We start from the raw sequence: 17,695 nt of genomic DNA, 5'->3' as shown, positions 1-17,695 counted from the left end.
GCTCTGGTCTGTGCGAAGCTTGGAGCAGCTTTTGGTGTAAGGTGCTATTCAAGGAGACATAAGATGTCAGCCACTGCTAAGAGCAAAACTCTCTCCTTAAAACTTACCCTTAGCAGTGTGCACGGCAATGCAAGATGTTGGCTCTTTCTTACCCTAGGAAAATGGCAAGGGTACTTCAGGTATGGCAAACCAGGGAAGTATCTCACAGGAGAATCACTAAACCCAATGAGCAATCCCAGCGTGCACATTAGTGTGATATCCACAGGGTGAGCTGAGTTTAACATATTTGATCATGAAAGTGATTTTTGGTAGAAGTTACCACAAAACAATGACTTCCTCTGTTTTATTTTCCCCTTCCACCCTTGAAAATTTCTGTACTGCACACCCTGCCCCATACTTAGAAGAGGTTAACCCTGGATTAATCCCACTTAACTCCAGGTGTGGGGCAAAGCAAAAGCAAGGATTTCTTTTCCACTGAGAACTCTAATGAGCAGAAGGTGGAGAAGTATATGCTGCTAGCAGAGGAAGAGTGTCCTAGCTTCTGCCAGGTGGTAACAGCAGTATAGAATAGAGCTTGCTGGAGGTGATTTTTATTTTTAACAGCTTACTCAGAAACAGCTGTGCTGACCTGCTTCCTACATAGCTTTGCCTTACACCGACTCTGCTGCCTTGTGGTTATCCACACGAGGTGGCTGAAAAACTCAAAGTGGGTTTTGGGCTTTCCAAACCCAAAAAGCTTCAAACAGCTTAGTAGATTACTCCCTGATCTACACAACATTTATTTGGAGATCTGAAGGCAACTCAATTTCATGTCACTACACAGATTGCCAGACTGCCTATTAAATTTTACTGCTGATAATGCCTCTCCCCTGAATGAAGAGTTATAAACAGATTTTTCCTACCAAGGAAGGCTCATAAACTTCTGAAGATGCTAAAAATGATTATAAGCTGCCAAGAAACCAACTTTAAACACCTGTTCCAGTTGCTGTGCCTGTCAGCATCTTGTCCCAGTGTTCACAGGTTCTCTTTTGCTCATTCTTTGTTTTTTTCTGGTGTATTTCCACAGGGCACAGTACTTGGGAAGATTGAATTTGAAGGTCAACCTATGGAGTTTGCAGACCCAAATAAACAAAACTTAATTGCAGAAGTTTCTACAAAGGTGAGAAATTCTTCTGTAGTATCAGGGCTGTACACTCCAGGTAGTAACTGGTCCTCATTTGCTCTGGGCATCAACCATTTTTTCTGAACAAACGATTTGGGGATGTTTTCTAAACCATGCACCTTTCCAGACCTTTCACAGACTGTCATCTCAGCATCATCCTCGTAGAATCCCTGTGGCTCCTTAGGTGCAGTATTGAAAATAAAAAATGAGCTGGATGTGCCCTGAATTGTACTCTGATCAAACGATTGTGTGTAGAGACAGGACTGAGAAGTATTGGGGATACAGTTAGACCTGGTATATGGTGGACATAAGAAGAATTAATAAAAAGAATGGTTGCTTTCCTTCAATAAATTTCAGGAAACAGGGCATAATTTTGTTGAAGTGATTCCAGAACATATTTCTAGATTTCAAAAGGAGACCAAGTTAGGAATTCCCTGGATCTAAAAGTAGTGCTATTAGCTGCTTTGCCCATAGATCTGTACAGATCAGCAGTGAGTACTCTGTTAGCTGAGTATGCAAACCATGTTTGACCACAAGCTGAGAACAACATTAAAAACTACGAGGATGTAGCAAAACAGGCCCATACTAAAAATGGTAACTATTGTTGTATCAATTCAAGAGCTAATGTCTTAACCTGTGACCCCTCTGGAGATTTAACTGGGGATAAAGAGTGCCCTGGATGCTTAATCCCACTGACTGAAGTGAGAACTGAGTGTATGAGTCCCTTTTGCAAATTCCATGCTTACTATAGTGTTTGCAGCTCCTTCAAGACCAGTGAGATTCTGGAATTGCTTTGCAAAAAATTGCTTGTGTACTGTTCTGCAGACAAGCTGGTGTGTTAGTGGCATGAGTAAAAAGCAGTCCTGAAGACACTGGTGAGCAAGCAAGGGGGAATTTGAAGCAGTCTCCATCCAGGCTTGGATTTATAGTAGTAACTGGTTACCTGGAATGCCAGTGGAATACATAGGCCACCTTGCAAATCTCACCTTTGGGGATCTCACTGATTCATGCCAATGCCTCCACTGTATTTTGAGTCAGGGCTTTGTTGCTGCACAGAATGATGGCAATTTCTTAGTGAGGTTGTGATCTAGGATTGCAGAGTGCAGGTGGGGCCATTTGGAGCAGTATCTCAGAAATAGGTAAGGTTGCTGATGCTAAACTCTGCAATTATTGAGAAGGAATTTCCGTGAAGAGGCTGAAAATCTCTTCTAAAGGGAGATATAATAAGATTAATGGTGCTTTGGTGGTCTCATTTTGTTTATATCTTCACTTTATATGTTTAAAAAACAACACCACAAATAAGGCTGTAAATGAACTAAGCTGTTTAATGTTAATAATTTCTGGACATAATTATCTGTTGCCAAATGGTGATGTTCATGGAAATCAGGATACAGTAAGATCAGGAATCTCCTTATCAATTGTACACTAGGAGTGATTGATTTTTTTAAATTATTTTTTCACCCCCACCTTCTTTAAATGCTTGTGATAGAGACTGTGCTTGCTAACATTGCCTATCCAGGGTAGGGAATGTAGAAAACTGCCAGTATTCTGCAGGAACTTTTATTGGAGGGTTGTTTTTGGTGCATGTGATTGTCAGGGTCAGAGCAGATAAGGTGTATTTAACCATTCCAATCTAAAAGGTTACTTCTCTCCACACGTGACATGCAGCCCCACGAACTCTGTTCTCAGCACTGGTGCTGAGGAGTTTCTGCTCTCCCTGACCACTGTGTCGCAGCCTTCCCACATCATCTTTTCAGACTGGGACAGTTTTTTATAGGCTGTGCAGCAAACAAATGAGGGAAATCCTCTAGCTTTAGAGGGAATATATTTTAAAATTTCTCTGATCCAGCTCCCAGTCTGGTTTCTGTCTACACATACTCTTAGCCAGATGTAGGGGTCAAGTTAAGTCTCTGCAGCACAGAGTGCAACAAGTGGGGGAAGAGTTGCAGAGACAGCTATACCTAAAATTAGTCTTGCTGCTGAAGGAAATGTAACAAATCATAGCTAATTAATTGGGCAGGGAAGAGTTTTAAGAGTGAGACAAAGTACCTCAAAGTAGTTTTGCCCCACAGCTCCCATGAGAACAGCCAAGGACAACCTTTGAAGGCAATTTTTGCTTCATAATTATGTTTTGTGGATTTTTAAGTAGGAATGTTGTGACGAATTTAGGGGTCTTCAAAAGCCCCTTTTGAAAAGGAGGGTAGGTTTTTCTTAAAGGTCTCTGACACATGACACTAAGTATCTGTGAGAACTGAGTACCTTAATCTTTTTGAGATTTTTGAAACCCACGTTCCAAAAGCCTGAAGGACAGCAGGTAGAAGACCCATATAATTCCTGTGCAGTGGTAGAGTTCTACCATGGACTGTGGAAGCAAAATCCACTTGTATATGAATGACTGTGAAGATCCCATCATTTGATGTCAGGCACCTGTTAAAACCCGCCCTGTCAGGCAGCAGTAATTTTTGTTTTATTATTAAATCCCTCGGAGTGAATTAAAGTAAATTGATACGAAATTATCAGTTTTTACATATTATATCTATCTATCTCTTTCTCTCTATATATGGTTTATTTTAGAACAAGTTGGTTGCAAAGGAAACAGGTATGTAGCCATTTTGGCTTTTATTATCTACGGTAACATAGCAAATAAAGGCATAAAGATATTGCAAAGGAAAACATGTATTTAGCTGTTTTGCTTGTAATATAGCCACCCAAGAAAATGTGTAAGGGAAAAGAGAGAAAGAAAGAGAGGAAAGAATAAAAGTTTTATAGTCACCAGTCAAAGACCTCCGGCAAACTTAGTTGTTGGGGTCGCTTGGTCTGTCAGGCAATGGGGGGGGGGGGGAGAAGCCCACAAAACATACCCCGAGAAACCCTCCTGGTGCCTCCCTGTGTGTGTGTGGGGAGCCCTTTTTGCAGAGGCATGATGTTTTTTGCAGAGGCTGGAGGTGCTGGTTTTTGCAGTCATTCCAGGCTTGGGAGAGGTGTGTGCTTTGAAGGCACCCCTGCTAAGAGGCCTTCTCGGGGCAGTGATGGGGGTGTGCATGCAGCGCCCCTTTTGACACAGCTCGCGGGAGACAAACATCACAAATCCAGAGAGTGCTACTAGTCTCCTTTAGATAAAGGTCACACACCTAAAGAAGCATCTCATACCCAAGACTTCACCCCTATGGCCTCACAGTTTATGTGTGGTCTCCTCCCCTCAGCCTTATCTTCAGTCTCCTGGCAGCAGCTTCTTTGGACAGCTGTCCTCATGCAGGCTGTGCTCTTGCATCCTAAAAATCTCTGCATCTCAATCTTTGCAAAGATAAATGTTCAAACAAGAAGTGAGTTAGGATAATACAGAGGGAGGAGTTGTAATATTCTGCTAACAAACTTCATCTTGAGTTTCCTGTTGAGGGGATGTCTTTCCTTGGCTGGTTGTAATTCTCCCATGAAAAGATTCAGTTTGTCACCCTGCACCAGCCATATTGTACATGGATTTTAGAATCTTTTCATAAGAGGGCCCAGCTGTGAACTATGAATACCAGGGAAGCTGACTAAAAGGCAGTTTCTGAAAAAAAAACAAACCAACTTTTTTCCTGTGATACCCAAGAGAAAAGTCACTTTGGGCAAAGTACATTTATCTGTATCAGCTTTCAGAAGCTGAGCATAACTGAAGATAAACACAGAGTTTTAGAAGGAAGAAGGCAACCTTATGTTATTGATGAATAACATCCGAGCCTGGTGCTACCTGCAGTCATGTAACAAGTAAAATAATTTGGCAAGCTTCAGAAAGCAGCTGCCCATAAATAACCTTACATCAGTACTATGGCTGTCTGACAGTGGGTCTACATGCTGCAGTATCAAGGCATATAACATACAATGGTTTGACTTCACTTTCTTCTATTCTGGCTGTGACCAAAGGATATCTGAGTGTACAAAAGCACCACGGTCAAGATTTGGGACTGGTGACTATTTATTTTGTGGCATGGGTAAAGGAACAGCAGCTTCAAGAGGAGGAGAAGAAGTAGTGAGATAAAACTGTCAGGTTCACATGAACACAGACCATGTTCAGTGATGTGCTTGGCCTGGTCTATCCTGCCATGATGCACCGAAGGTCACTCACAGGTATCTCCAGCTGTGCTGTGCTTTGGTCTTACTGGGACAGGAGGGTTGTGGTGGTATTTACTGTGATGGATCTGTAGCTGGTGCAAAGCAGCCTTGCTCTGCTGGCATCAGCTTGACGACTGAAGTTCAGCTGAAAATCTCTCCTTGGGTATCTGATGTGTTTCTCTTGGGCTGCAATAGTCGGTGAGAACTGGCTTTCTGCTCCACTGCTGATGAGGTGAAACACAGGAAAAAAGCTCGTCGTTAGCTGTGGAAACAAGTGATTGCTTAGGAATTGCATCACTGCTGTAATCAACAGTATATTAAAAAAAGAGCATTATAACTTCTACTTCCACAGAAAAATGAAGGAAGCACTAATGTCTGCACTGTTCCTGGACATTTCTATGTAAATTGATAAGTACCAGTTGCTGCATGTTGGTGTAAAGTTATTCTGCTGCCCATCTTCCCTGTATTTTGGGGATAGGGCATCATCTGTCACTTACAGCATGGTCTGTCTTTTTATAGGAAGTCAAAGTTTATGGCAGAGGGAATCCAATTAAAGTTGTAGCTGTCGACTGTGGGTTGAAGCACAACATTATCCGTCTGCTAGTTAAGGTAAGTCAATGCTTGATGTTGCCTATCTCTCGTTTTGCTTTGACAAGGGCCTTGCCTGTACTCACTAGCCTTCCTTCTACCTGCACACAGCCATTCTAGTAGCAGTTGCCCTCCTAAAATCAGCTACAATTTTTAGGATGACTTTCATGGACTAGGAAGTGTTTTCTGAACTTGATACGCTGTACTGAGGGGGTAAGGAATACGACCTGTCCAGCAGCCTCTCAGCTGTGAGAAGAACCTCTTGAAGATGAGTTGTCATAAGATGAGGCACAACTTCTCTAAAGAACAACCAAGGAAGGTCAACCCAACACTGTAAAAAGTAAACAGAGGGGAAAAAGGTTTCAGTGAAGGTGGTGAATAGTTGAAACAAGCCCAGGGAAATTGTGGAACGTCCATCTCTGAAGATATTAAAAACACAGCTGACCCAGGCCCTAAGTAACCTGCTCTAAAGTTGAAGTTATCTCTACATTGAGCAGACCTCCTGAGGTTCCTCCATCCTCAGTTTTTCTTTGACTACAGGATTCTGTGAAAATCTTTTCCTGTTTATAGCACAGTGATGTAGCAGTGCTTTCTTCTTTAGCCACACAGGCAGACTGAAGGCAGTGTCCTCTCATTCCCTAGGTGTAAACGGTTTCTCTGATTCTGTTTTTTAATTTGTGTGGATATTTGTCTCATTTTTGATGGGTAGGACTATTTCTGGCATGTCATAGAACAGAGCTGTGAAGACCTAATTTAGTAGTCAGAATGCATGCACTGTGTAGAAGTGAACGTATTTTACATATGTACATACACTGAAGTCCAGACTCAGCCTTTGGGACATGAGAGAGGAACAACCTCCTGACACAAATTCATTTGTTTCCCTCCTGCCCTCATTTCTTGTTCCCTTGGGGGTTTTTTGTGGTTTTTTGTTTGTTTGTTTTTTAGCGAGGTGCAGAAGTACATTTAGTTCCATGGGATCATGATTTCACCAGCATGGACTACGATGGGCTCATAATTTCTGGGGGACCAGGGGATCCCATGAAGGCCCAGGAGGTGATTCAGAATGTCAGAAAGGTACAATGTAATAGCCATACAGTTGTTAATTTGCCTTTTTTTCTAGTGCCTGAAATCCAAACAGTTGGTTATATTAGCATGTTATGGGCCAAATGTTGTTCAGTCATTTCAGCTGCCTGGAATATTCCTTGTGTTTGTCCACTGGGAGTTGTCTCCAGCCCAGTAGTTACAACAAGGCTATATAGACCTTTACTGGTGCCTTAAAGTACACTGTGCTCTTTCAGGACCTCTGGGACATTAGGAAAGAATAGCATTGAATTCAGGGCTCCCACTTGCAATAATGCTGCACACTAAATGGCTGTAATGCGAAGTGTCATTGCTTATTCCCCTCGACTAGTCTGACACCAAGCTGTGCCCTGAGGCTTCCCTCTGAAGCAGGGAAGAGGAGGAAACTTTCCTTCCTAGGCTGTTGCCAAGTCTGTGAGGGAACTAGCATAGTTTATGCTGGTATTGCTGAACAGAGACACTCCAATATCTCTTGAAAACCTTTTCATTTTAGGTTCTGGAGAGTGATCGCCCAGAGCCCCTGTTTGGAATTAGCATGGGGCATCTAATCACTGGAATAGCAGCTGGAGCTACTTCCTACAAGATGCAGATGGCCAACAGGTGTGGCAGCTCTTCTGCTTTCCAGGGCCTAGACAGACCACTTCAGCATTGTGAAAGGCCACAGAGCAGCAGTGCTTTGCTGCTGAACTGCCTTAGCAGCAGCCAGTGTGTCAGTGACATTGCTTCTTCATGCCAGCCATTCTCCTCGCCTTTAATTTAAACTGCCATGTCATGCAATACTGTTTTTGAGGGTGTTTTGAAAGTGTTTGATGTAATTGATTCCCATCAAACTGAAGGATAGCAAAGTTTCTCCTAGGTTTTATTATCTTCTGAATGGCTGTCAGTATTGAACAGCTACACTTGAACTGCTGTGTATAGCCTCATAGTTACCAGCTCCTCCTAACTGTGACATTTGGACACATCTGGCACTTCTGTTCTCTGATTCTTTTTTTCTTCCAGAGGCCAGAACCAGCCCGTCCTGAATGCAGTGAATGGACAGGCTGTCATCACTGCTCAGAACCATGGCTATGCCATTGATAGCTCTACCCTCTCATCTGGCTGGAAGCCTCTCTTTGTGAACGCCAATGACCAAACCACTGAGGTGAGCTCATGCTTTATTCCAGAGACCTGCACAAAGAAGCCTCTAGTGAGCAAAGACTCTCTGGCTTTATTTCACCTCCTGGAAGCTTGCTGTCAGATTACACTTCATTATCAGGGCTGAATGTGGTAATCTGATCATCTACTTTACTTGGAGCTTGCCTTAAAGCCCTCAATGAGTTAGCCTTTACCACTGTTTGCTGTACCAGCCCAAAGTGTAGGATTGTCACAGTGACTCCAAACTCAGTTTAGGTCTGAAACAAAAGAACTAAACCCAACAACCAGAAATCATTGGATTGGACATCTCTTTATTATGCCAGCTGGGTGTTCATGGGGAATTGATTTGCCATATGTAAACCGAAGAATCAGTACAAATTTTGGGCATAAATACAGTATTCATTGAAACTCCTTCCCACAAGTCCAACCTCGAATTATGTCATAATTCGGGGGTCAAATATCATCCTGGAGTTCATTCGTGGAGCAAGATCGCCATCTCGCGGTAATTTCTTCTGGGGGGAGCAGTTGTGTCTTCTTTCCACTTGGCAGGTCTCCTAGCACCTATGATTGATCCAGCTGACCCCTAAACTAATTGTTCTAGTACCTACTAGGACACATATATTCATCATTGGTTAAAGATAACTAGAATTTCCTATTAACTTAATCTTTAACTGAATTTACTTCTTAGCAAAACAATCTCATGTTGATCAAGTTTCTCGAAGCGTGTAAGCTGATTTCTTACAGGTGTACTTATGGTTCACTCTCTGTTCCCATAATTTCATCTACATTCTACATCCTGAAACTAATTGTAGTCCTAAAAGAAAAGACAACTACTGTGCCAAAAAGCAAGTTCCTTAGTTGATTAAGATGCAATTTTTATCTAAGCTAAATCTTCTCATTTCCTAAGTCATTTGAAAATGAGGCCCCCTCTCATTTCAGGTCCACAGCAGTAGTCCCCCTTCATCACTCTGCCCAACCCAGGGCACAGATCAAGCCCCTGTATCAGCAGTTAAAGTGAGTTATGGAAATCAAGACTGTGGTCAAAAACCATTTCTACTGTGACAGAACCAGTCAAATTGGGATGATAAAACCGTTCATTCCTTAACAGCCTTGTTCCAGGTGATCTTTTCTTGCCAGCTTTTCGTCTCTGCCTAGTCCAGGATTGACTCTGGAGGCAGACCAGTGTATCTACTCTGTTAAATTCTTCCACATTAGCAGTATTTGCTGTTGCAGTGAAAGTGATATCTCCCCTGTGGCCCTTGTCCATGCACAGCTGAGCCTTAGCAGCAGAGCAAGAGGCTCAGGGGCTCATTGGATGAGACATGGCTTGAAGATTGTGAATAAAAGGGGTGTAAATTTGACAGCCCCTGGAAACATACCAGTCCTTTGGCCTTCAGTGCTTGCAGAGATAAGATGTGGCTTTCTGTTGGTGTGTTTGCTTGTCAGGAGGTGTCTAAGAGAATCACTTTTATTCCTGCAGGGAATTATGCATGAGACCAGACCAATTTTCACAGCACAGTTCTATCCAGATGCAAATCCTGGGCCAAGGGACACAGAGGTAATGTATGAGGACTGATCTGGGCTTGCTTTCAGATGGTCTGAGGAGTGCAGATATGTATCAGCTGCGGTGAGGAGTCTTTATGTTGGTGATGGTCCTACATCTTGGTTTTGGATATGTCGGGATCCTAACAGAGGGCCCAATCATGCATAGGCTTGTGTCTGCTTAGCTTGATGTGCAGCTAATTACAATCAGCAGCAAGATGTCTATTGACTTCTGTGTGCCTTGGATCAACGATTCCATTCATATTATGTGTATGCATCGAGTCCTGGTGGGATTATCTCTGTGTTGGAAGTTACTGAAGTGCTTAAGCCTCTACAGGATCAGGCTCAAATCTCTTGCAAAAGAGATTGCAAAAGGAATAGCATTTTATCTTAACAGAAAAAATACTAGCCAGATGCTTTGTAATAAAATCATTAACTTTCTAATACATTTTAGTTCCACTTTCAAATTTTATAATTACTGTAGAGTTATGTAAATGGATGCATACTTCCTCACTCTGGTTCTCCTAAGTGAAATGAAATTTTAATCCCCAATCTGTGACTTCACACAAAGTCTGTAACAACTGGTTGTGTAGTCACGGAGTATGACTAAGCAGCATCAGGGGATGTGGAAAGCAGAGGAGGCATGTCTGAACATAAATAAGCTATTTAGCATTTCCTGAGAGAGGAAGATGGAAGAATACATAGAAGTGCTTATTTAAATCTTAATTTGATGATGTTGATTAAACCTGCAAATAAATCTCTTGATATCAAGAAGTTTCGTAGCAATCTGATTGACTGGTGAATCTCAGAGAACTCAAAACAACTCTCAGCTGTGTGTCTTTTCCAAGTCTGTGCACTCCCACTGCTGGGATGGGTTTGATAACATAGTGCCTATCCTGATAGGCTTGCAGGACCCATCCATACTCCTTCCATGGATAATTCCCAGGGACTGTGTGGCAAAAGCTCTGCAGGTGTGGGGTCAGGTGGGAAGCCTGTCCCACTGTGTGTAGCTGCCTGCCTTGCCTTGCCTGCCCTGGCTGGAAAACACTTCTGACAGCTGCTCTGGGACCTCCTCTGGAAGGACAACACTGATTTAGCACCACTGATGTTTAGATGTCCCTGCTCTGTGGCAGGTGCTGTTCTAGATGCTTCCCTGAGCTAGTCTAGTGTATGCTCTTCTGTGTTTTAGCTTTTAATGCACGTTCACTTGTTGCACTGCCAACCACGTAGAAGCAAAGCACACAGACATGATTGATCTGTGTTTTCTTCCTGATTATGACCTCCCTTTCTTGAATGCAGCTTTGTCAGAGATGTCAAAGTTGTTAAAAAATTTCAAATAACTATTTCGTCTTCTCAGATGGTGTAAATCTGCCTGCTGAAGGCAGCAGAGCAGAGCTGATTGCTCGAGCTCCCAAATGGCCTGTTTTTTCCTTCTTTGCTTGGTATTTATTTAGTTCCACTTTAGTGGTTATTTTTCCATAAACATGTGTTTATTTTTTCTAGTTCCTTTTTGATTCTTTTATTTCCCTGGTTAAGAGTGGGAAAGGCAGTACCATTTCCTCAGTTCTGCCCAGGGCTGGAGTGACTGCTTCCAGAGTAGAGGTCAGTATACAGATACTTGTTTATCATGCCTGTCGGTGAGGCTGGGACCTACTTAATTCCTACTGTACCCACAGCACAAAATGGCACAGAAAACTGGTCATGGAAGTCTGAGGAGGCTTCCCTTATAAAAGTCCTTACAGCTGCTTGTCTCACAGTCATCAGGCCTCTCTTGTGTTATTAAGTCCCTTTTCTTTGAGAAAGTTTTAAGTTTTGATGTTTCATGGATTTTTCTTTGCAGTTCTCCCAAGAAAGGTACTCTCACAGCAGTATAATGAGGTGCCCTGGGATAATCTGGCCATGAGATTTTGTGCCTGCAGTAGAATGTTGATGCTTGGTTGCTAAGCAAATAAATCTGAAATTCCAAGCGTGGGCTGAATTTCATACGGTTTCGCTATCTTAGAAGGCAGCTGGACTTTGTGGGCAGCCAAAGTGAGGCATGGTTATTTATAAGCACATGATACAATTAACATATTTATTGTATGCCCCGTGCACGAATCATGTGTTTCTCTGACAAGAGATATAGGAGAGAAGTCCAGTAGAAATACTCTTAGAAGTAAAAGTGCAGTGGTTTTGAAAGTGACTTTTCTTCTCTTTTGAGAACTTATGTTCTGTAATTTGAAACTGTTCATTGCTGCACAGTCTCTCTGTTCATTTCAACATCCACTATGATAGGACTGATTTTTTTCATGCTGTTTTGATCCCTGTAGGTCTCCAAAGTTCTCATTCTAGGATCCGGGGGTCTGTCGATTGGTCAGGCAGGGGAATTTGATTACTCTGGATCCCAGGCTGTAAAAGCCATGAAGGTGAGGAGATACTCTGAAAATACTAACCTCATGTAACCTATTTGCCTTTCTTGCAACTGAACTGATCTTCCAACTATGGCATCAGTGGGGCAGGGAAGCTGATGAGGATAAATGACTGTAGGGAAATTTAGCCATTTTTTGTTGGTGAACTTGTTGTATGAGTGAAATGAGTTAACCACTCAGAATTATCTGCCAAAGAGAGATGTTCTCGAGGTTTCCATTGCAGTCTTTGAGCAGTTTGTTATTTGTGATGTGTGCCTGGTCACTCCAGGCTTCTCAAAGTAAATGGGGATGAAGAGGAGGGATATGCTCAGCTACACCTGAGCTGGAATTACTGGAACTTCCGGGGTGTGTCAGCACATGGCATGGTTGTCATGGGAGAGTGGAAAGCTTAGACAAAATTTATTAAAAAGCCCTGCCATTGAGTCCCGAGGTGCAGAAAGGACTCCCTTTCTCTCTAAACTCCTTCTTGGAGGAGGGTTTAGATGCAGCTGAATCCTGTCTTAGCCTTGGACTGTGTTAACGGTTTAAATTTAAAGGACATGTAGAGGTATGATTAAACCACTTTGTCCCACAGATTTTAATGATGGCAAAACAGAAATATTTATAGAAATGAATTATTTATTATGACAAACTAACAGGTGAACAGATGAAAGATCTTAATCAGAATTATTTACTCCACAAAATAAACACTAAAAATCTACTGGTAGAGTACAATATAGCATAAAGTAGTATGGTACACTGCAACAAAGCAATTATTGAAGCAGTTATATTAAAGCTAGCAAAAGGAAATGATTATTAAGTAAAGATTTGATGTAACTCACTCATGGGAGATCTCTTTACCTCAAGGAGTATCCTTGGAGGGTGTCCCCAGCCAAGGGAGGCATCTCCACACATACACCCCAAGAAGGGTTATGTCAGAAGAGCCTGACTGCATGAGAGGGGACTGGACTTTTATAGTATAAAGTGATTGACTGCTGCAGTGCAAAAGATTTTGAACCCCTTATCAAGGCCAGTTTTCTAAATGGTATTTATTTTGAATAGGATGAACTTTTTAAAGGTCATATATGTCAAGTTTTGTTTCCAGAATAGGTCCTGGAAAGGATACTAGGGCAAAAGCTCATGCTAGGAGAAGGTTTGGAAGGGTAAAGTGTACTGTGAGGGGGTTACTACTGGTAATGTAAGAGTTACCTGGGCCCCCTAGTTCATGTCTAACCTCTTGTGAAGAAGGAGGAGAGCTTGTAGAGGTGTGACAGTTCCAGAGCAGAAGTAAAAAGGTGAAATTTGAAGGAAAGAGTTGCAAGGGCAAACTACAGGTGCAGTAAAATCCAACATCCCAAACAATTGGGCTAGAGGATGTGATATCTTTTTCCCCCACCACTGCCATGAAGACTACGCAGTTTAGGATAATTTGTCTAAATCTGAAATATTTTCCCTAAGGATTTTATATCTTCTTTCTCTTCCCTGTTCCACACATTTCCAAGGAAAGTGCTTCAGTGAAAAAAAATCCAATTTTTCACAGGAGAAAAAGGTCAGCAGGAATTTACAGCCAGTCTTCAAGGCAGTATTTTAAGCTAGCAAAGAAAGGAGAAGAAATGTTATCCAACACCTGAACTGAGCACTCAGAGCTCTGAGTGAGAATCCCACCCCCGGGTGAGCTATTCCTTTGTTCCCCCAAACCAGTGAGACAAACAATCACAAATTTTGAACAAACACAGAAAAGTCCTATGGCATTTTCATGCTTACTGTGTGGTGGGGGAAGACAGCAATTTCTATACTGGTCCCAGCAACACTTCCAATAGCATTTGCTCAAGGGATGGCTGACTTAATCTACTGGCCTTGTTCCTGTTTCTTTCTGCTCTTTTAAAAATGTTGTCACTGTTCCTGTTTTTAATGGAAATCATCGTTGTTTCTTAACCTCCACAACTTCTATATAGCAAATGTTTCTCTTGAAATGTATTTTGCATCTATAATTAGCATTGTTTGCAAATGATGTGTTTGTTTGTAGAAGTTTATTGCCTTACAAGAAGTTGATAAAGATTAGAATGAGTTCCCTTAAAAAAATGAGGTCGCAGCCTTTGCACTTTCCAGTCCACCTTTTCAACAAAGCAGTAAATCATTGTTCTCTATCTGCTTGTGGTTGACATGGTTTTTTTTTAAGCTTGGCCACACTCATCATTATTAGCAAAACTCGGTTGTCTTCCTCGTTATGTGCTAATATTTCAAGAGGGAGGAGAGTTGATCTGCCCAGCTCCGACTCAGATTTTTCTATTAATGAGCAAACTGTGGTGAACTTCTGTCTGTAGCCAAAGGAGTGGCAAAAGTCCCACTGGTATAGCAGGAAACAGATACTCTTTATTATCACTCTATCTCAGTTTCTTACCTGTGACAGAGAAAAAGCAGAGTAAAGTTTTCACTAACCTTTGTCTTGCATATAGAGGCAGAGCTTGTCTTTTAATATGTGCAATATCAAATAAACAAGTTACAGGACAAGATTTTTGAAGTCATAACACCAGGAAAATTAAAGCATCTTTATGGAAAGTCAAAGCAAAAAATGTATTTTTGTTACTGTTACTAGTTGGTACAAAAAAATCTGAGAACTACCTGGTTACCCATGAACAAAGACCTACTGCTTGCCAAGAAAAGATTGCCTTTAGAATTAAATTTTTTGCTTTGGCATTTTTGATCTGACTTCCAACAGAAGACAGATGTGATTATGCTGGACTTTGTTCCTGTCTCCTTTGTGTAAGTCCTAAATGTGGTAAACAATTTTGACCGAATTTCTGAAATGGTTGGGAATGTCCATTCCCTCAAGATTCACAAAGAGGCAGAGGCACAAAAGTAAAGAATTGGCATTAATTCAACCTCGTGCGAGAGACCAGAAATCTCTTATGGGACAGGACATAAGGGATGAGACTTTTTTAATTCTGCTGTTGCTAAACTGCTTGTTGAACCCCATCTCTTGCTGCTGCTGTCAGCTTTTTTATGCCTATTTTTAATGCAAATTTTAATTTTTCAGGAAGAAAATGTGAAAATTGTCCTCATGAATCCCAATATTGCTTCAGTGCAGACCAATGAGACTGGCTTAAAGCAGGCTGATGCTGTCTACTTCCTCCCCATCACTCCACAGTTTGTCATAGAGGTCATCAAGGCTGAGCGTCCCGATGGAATAATTCTGGGCATGGGTGGCCAGACTGCTCTCAACTGTGGTGAGTGTGATACAGGTGCCTTGGCACTCCTTGCGGGCAGACTCATAATTTTTGCCAAATAACAAGTAAAGTAATAAAGGACAGGACCAGAAGAAATGGCTTCCAGTCGCACCAGGGGAGGTTAAGATTGGATATCAGGAAAAATTTCTTCACTGAAAGGGTGGTCAGGCATCGGAACAGGCTGGAAGTGTTCAAAAGGCATGTGGATGTGGCACCTGGGGACATGGTTTAGTGGTGAACGTGGTGGTGCTGGGTTAAAGGTTGGATTTGATGATCTTAGAGGTCTTTCCCAACCTTAATGATTCTATGATCCTGCCACATGTTCAGCAGAGTTTGTTTGTGCAGGCATGCAAGACCCACGTGCCTCATACATGGCCTGGGTTACTGAGAGATACAAGCAGAGACCTGGGGAGAGTGAGTCACTGCTAAGCTGTAACATCTAATTGCTGGGTTTGATAATTAATATGTCCTGGTTTTCAGCTTAATTCTTAGTTATTGTAGTTGGATTTGGGATATTCAGACCAACTTGAAGCAGAGATCAAAAGGAAAATTTCCCTTCATTTAACTTCTTGGACCAGTACTCATCTGTGCAGCTCTGCTCTGTGTTGCAGATGATGGCCAAGCAGTAACTGTACTAATATCTGATACTAATATCCCTCACCGATTCGAGGACAGAAAATTTCATGGTATGGTTCTGAGATCTAATACTGAAAAAGAATAATAAAATTAGCTGTTGATGAGGCCAGGCAAGTTGTCAACTAGTCAGATATCTTTTGAATACTTTCTTCTGTCTAAGTTTTCTAAGCTTTCTGGATTCTTTACTGTGAGGGTGGTGAGGCACTGGAACAGGTTGCCCGGATAAGTTGTGGCTGCCCCATCCTTGGAAGTGTTCCAGGCCAGGTTGGACGGGACTTGGAGCAACCTGGTCTAGTGAAAGGTGCCCATGGCAAGGGAGTGAAATGAGATGATCTTTAAGGTCCCTTCCATTCTGCGATTCTAATAAGTTTATTATTCTTCATCTACTATCAATCCTCAAAACTGTGTCTTTGTTTACTCTGCAGGAGTGAAACTCTTCAAGCAAGGAGTCCTGCAGCAGTATGGTGTGAAGGTTCTAGGCACATCAGTTGAATCCATCATGGCTACAGAGGATAGAAAGCTCTTTTCTGATAAACTGACTGAGCTAAATGAAAAGATTGCTCCTAGCTTTGCAGTGGAATCGGTAAATCAGATAATTTTGAAGATGTGATTACTATTACTGTTACCTATTTGAGTTAGTAAAAGTATTTTTGGTTTTGTTGAGTGAAAGCTGAATGCAGCTGTGGATACTGTAGTGTGTATGCCTGCATCATCACTCCTCAGGAATTGCTGGTGGGTCACTGATTTAAAATGAGTGAAAGTGCAATTAAGCACTTGAAAAGCCTAAGCTAATTTACTCATTGACAAGAAAAGTAAATTTGGTTGGAGTGACTCCTGTGCTGCAGCACAAAAGTCTGTAAGATGTTGGAGGTACTTTTTTTTTTAAATCTTGCACAAGCTGTTTAGACTTCAGTGTTTAGGTCCTCAAAATCAGCAGTATTGAAATATTTCTTGAGGATGGGAGTATGAAAATAAAAAATTGATTCATGGAAAGTCCATTGGAGTTTGGAGAAAACCCAACAGGTCTTAAACCAGGATGTCTGTTGGAGGGATTATTTCATGCTAAAGTCTCTGGAGACAGACCTGGTAAGGAAAGTGGAAATGTCCATGGAAAGTCAGCAAGGAATTCCACACATAGCTAAAGACAGAAGTTACCTCCTGGGGTGCAGTTTTCTGCTGCTTGGCAGAACAAAGTAATATTGCAAAGCCAACTTTTATTATTTTCATTTTACCTTCGGACAGTTTAGTGTCTTACTGATGGGATTTCCAGGTAACCGTGTAACCAGGGTTGAAGACTTTATTCATTTGAATTTTTATCTCTCTCTGAAATGTATTCCCCTTTCCTTTAAGGTTGAAGAGGCTCTGAAGGCAGCTGAAAACATTTGCTTCCCAGTCATGATACGTTCTGCCTATGCCCTTGGTGGTCTGGGGTCAGGCATATGTCCTGATAAGGAAAGTTTGCTGGACCTTGGTACAAAGGTATGTCTGGAATTGCGAGCTCTGGGAATAGAACTGAACATCTGATTTTCTTAGGTACTCTTCTAATAGTCACAGGCACTGGAACTGTACATACCCTACCTTTCACCTTACTTGTAAAATCTTGCCCTGATTGTGCTTTTCATAATCTGCTGCCTGCTTTTCCTAATTCTTATTGAGTTGGGTAATGAAAATGGCTAAATGACAGATCTGTTAAATTCACAGCAAACAGTCATAATTTGAGCAAGTTTTTTTCAGCAGTTTTGGTCTGAAATGAAACATGCTGACCTGTATTCACCGACTTTCTTGAGTAAATGGCACAGGAATGAGGTCAAGGAAGGTGAAACATTTGAAATGCTGAGTGATAATGT

The 17,695-nt window shown here is 41.8% G+C and overlaps 1 protein-coding gene across 9 annotated transcripts in view; it reads left to right on the top strand.

Moving 5' to 3' along the window:
- CPS1 (carbamoyl-phosphate synthase 1) overlaps positions 1-17,695 on the top strand; it is a 99,111-nt gene that overhangs the window by 24,820 nt on the left and 56,596 nt on the right. For 7 of the 9 annotated variants that reach the window (XM_039381337.1, XM_039381339.1, XM_039381338.1 and 4 more), the window contains 11 exons: positions 1,067-1,159; positions 5,774-5,863; positions 6,788-6,916; positions 7,416-7,522; positions 7,922-8,063; positions 9,537-9,614; positions 11,102-11,200; positions 11,908-12,003; positions 15,023-15,212; positions 16,274-16,431; positions 17,199-17,327. In XM_039381337.1, coding sequence (XP_039237271.1) covers positions 1,067-1,159; positions 5,774-5,863; positions 6,788-6,916; positions 7,416-7,522; positions 7,922-8,063; positions 9,537-9,614; positions 11,102-11,200; positions 11,908-12,003; positions 15,023-15,212; positions 16,274-16,431; positions 17,199-17,327 — 1,311 coding nt within the window. The remainder of the gene's footprint in view (positions 1-1,066; positions 1,160-5,773; positions 5,864-6,787; positions 6,917-7,415; positions 7,523-7,921; positions 8,064-9,536; positions 9,615-11,101; positions 11,201-11,907; positions 12,004-15,022; positions 15,213-16,273; positions 16,432-17,198; positions 17,328-17,695) is intronic. The other 2 variants (XM_039381341.1, XM_039381343.1) reach the window with 2 other exon arrangements.

The sequence above is a fragment of the Pipra filicauda genome, unplaced genomic scaffold (genome assembly GCF_003945595.2).
Source record: "Pipra filicauda isolate LSUMZ 115617 unplaced genomic scaffold, ASM394559v2 scaffold21_size4447388_pilon, whole genome shotgun sequence".
NCBI lineage: Eukaryota > Metazoa > Chordata > Aves > Passeriformes > Pipridae > Pipra > Pipra filicauda.
The sequence above is the reverse complement of the archived record's forward strand: the minus strand, read 5'-3'. Positions and strand labels throughout refer to the sequence as shown.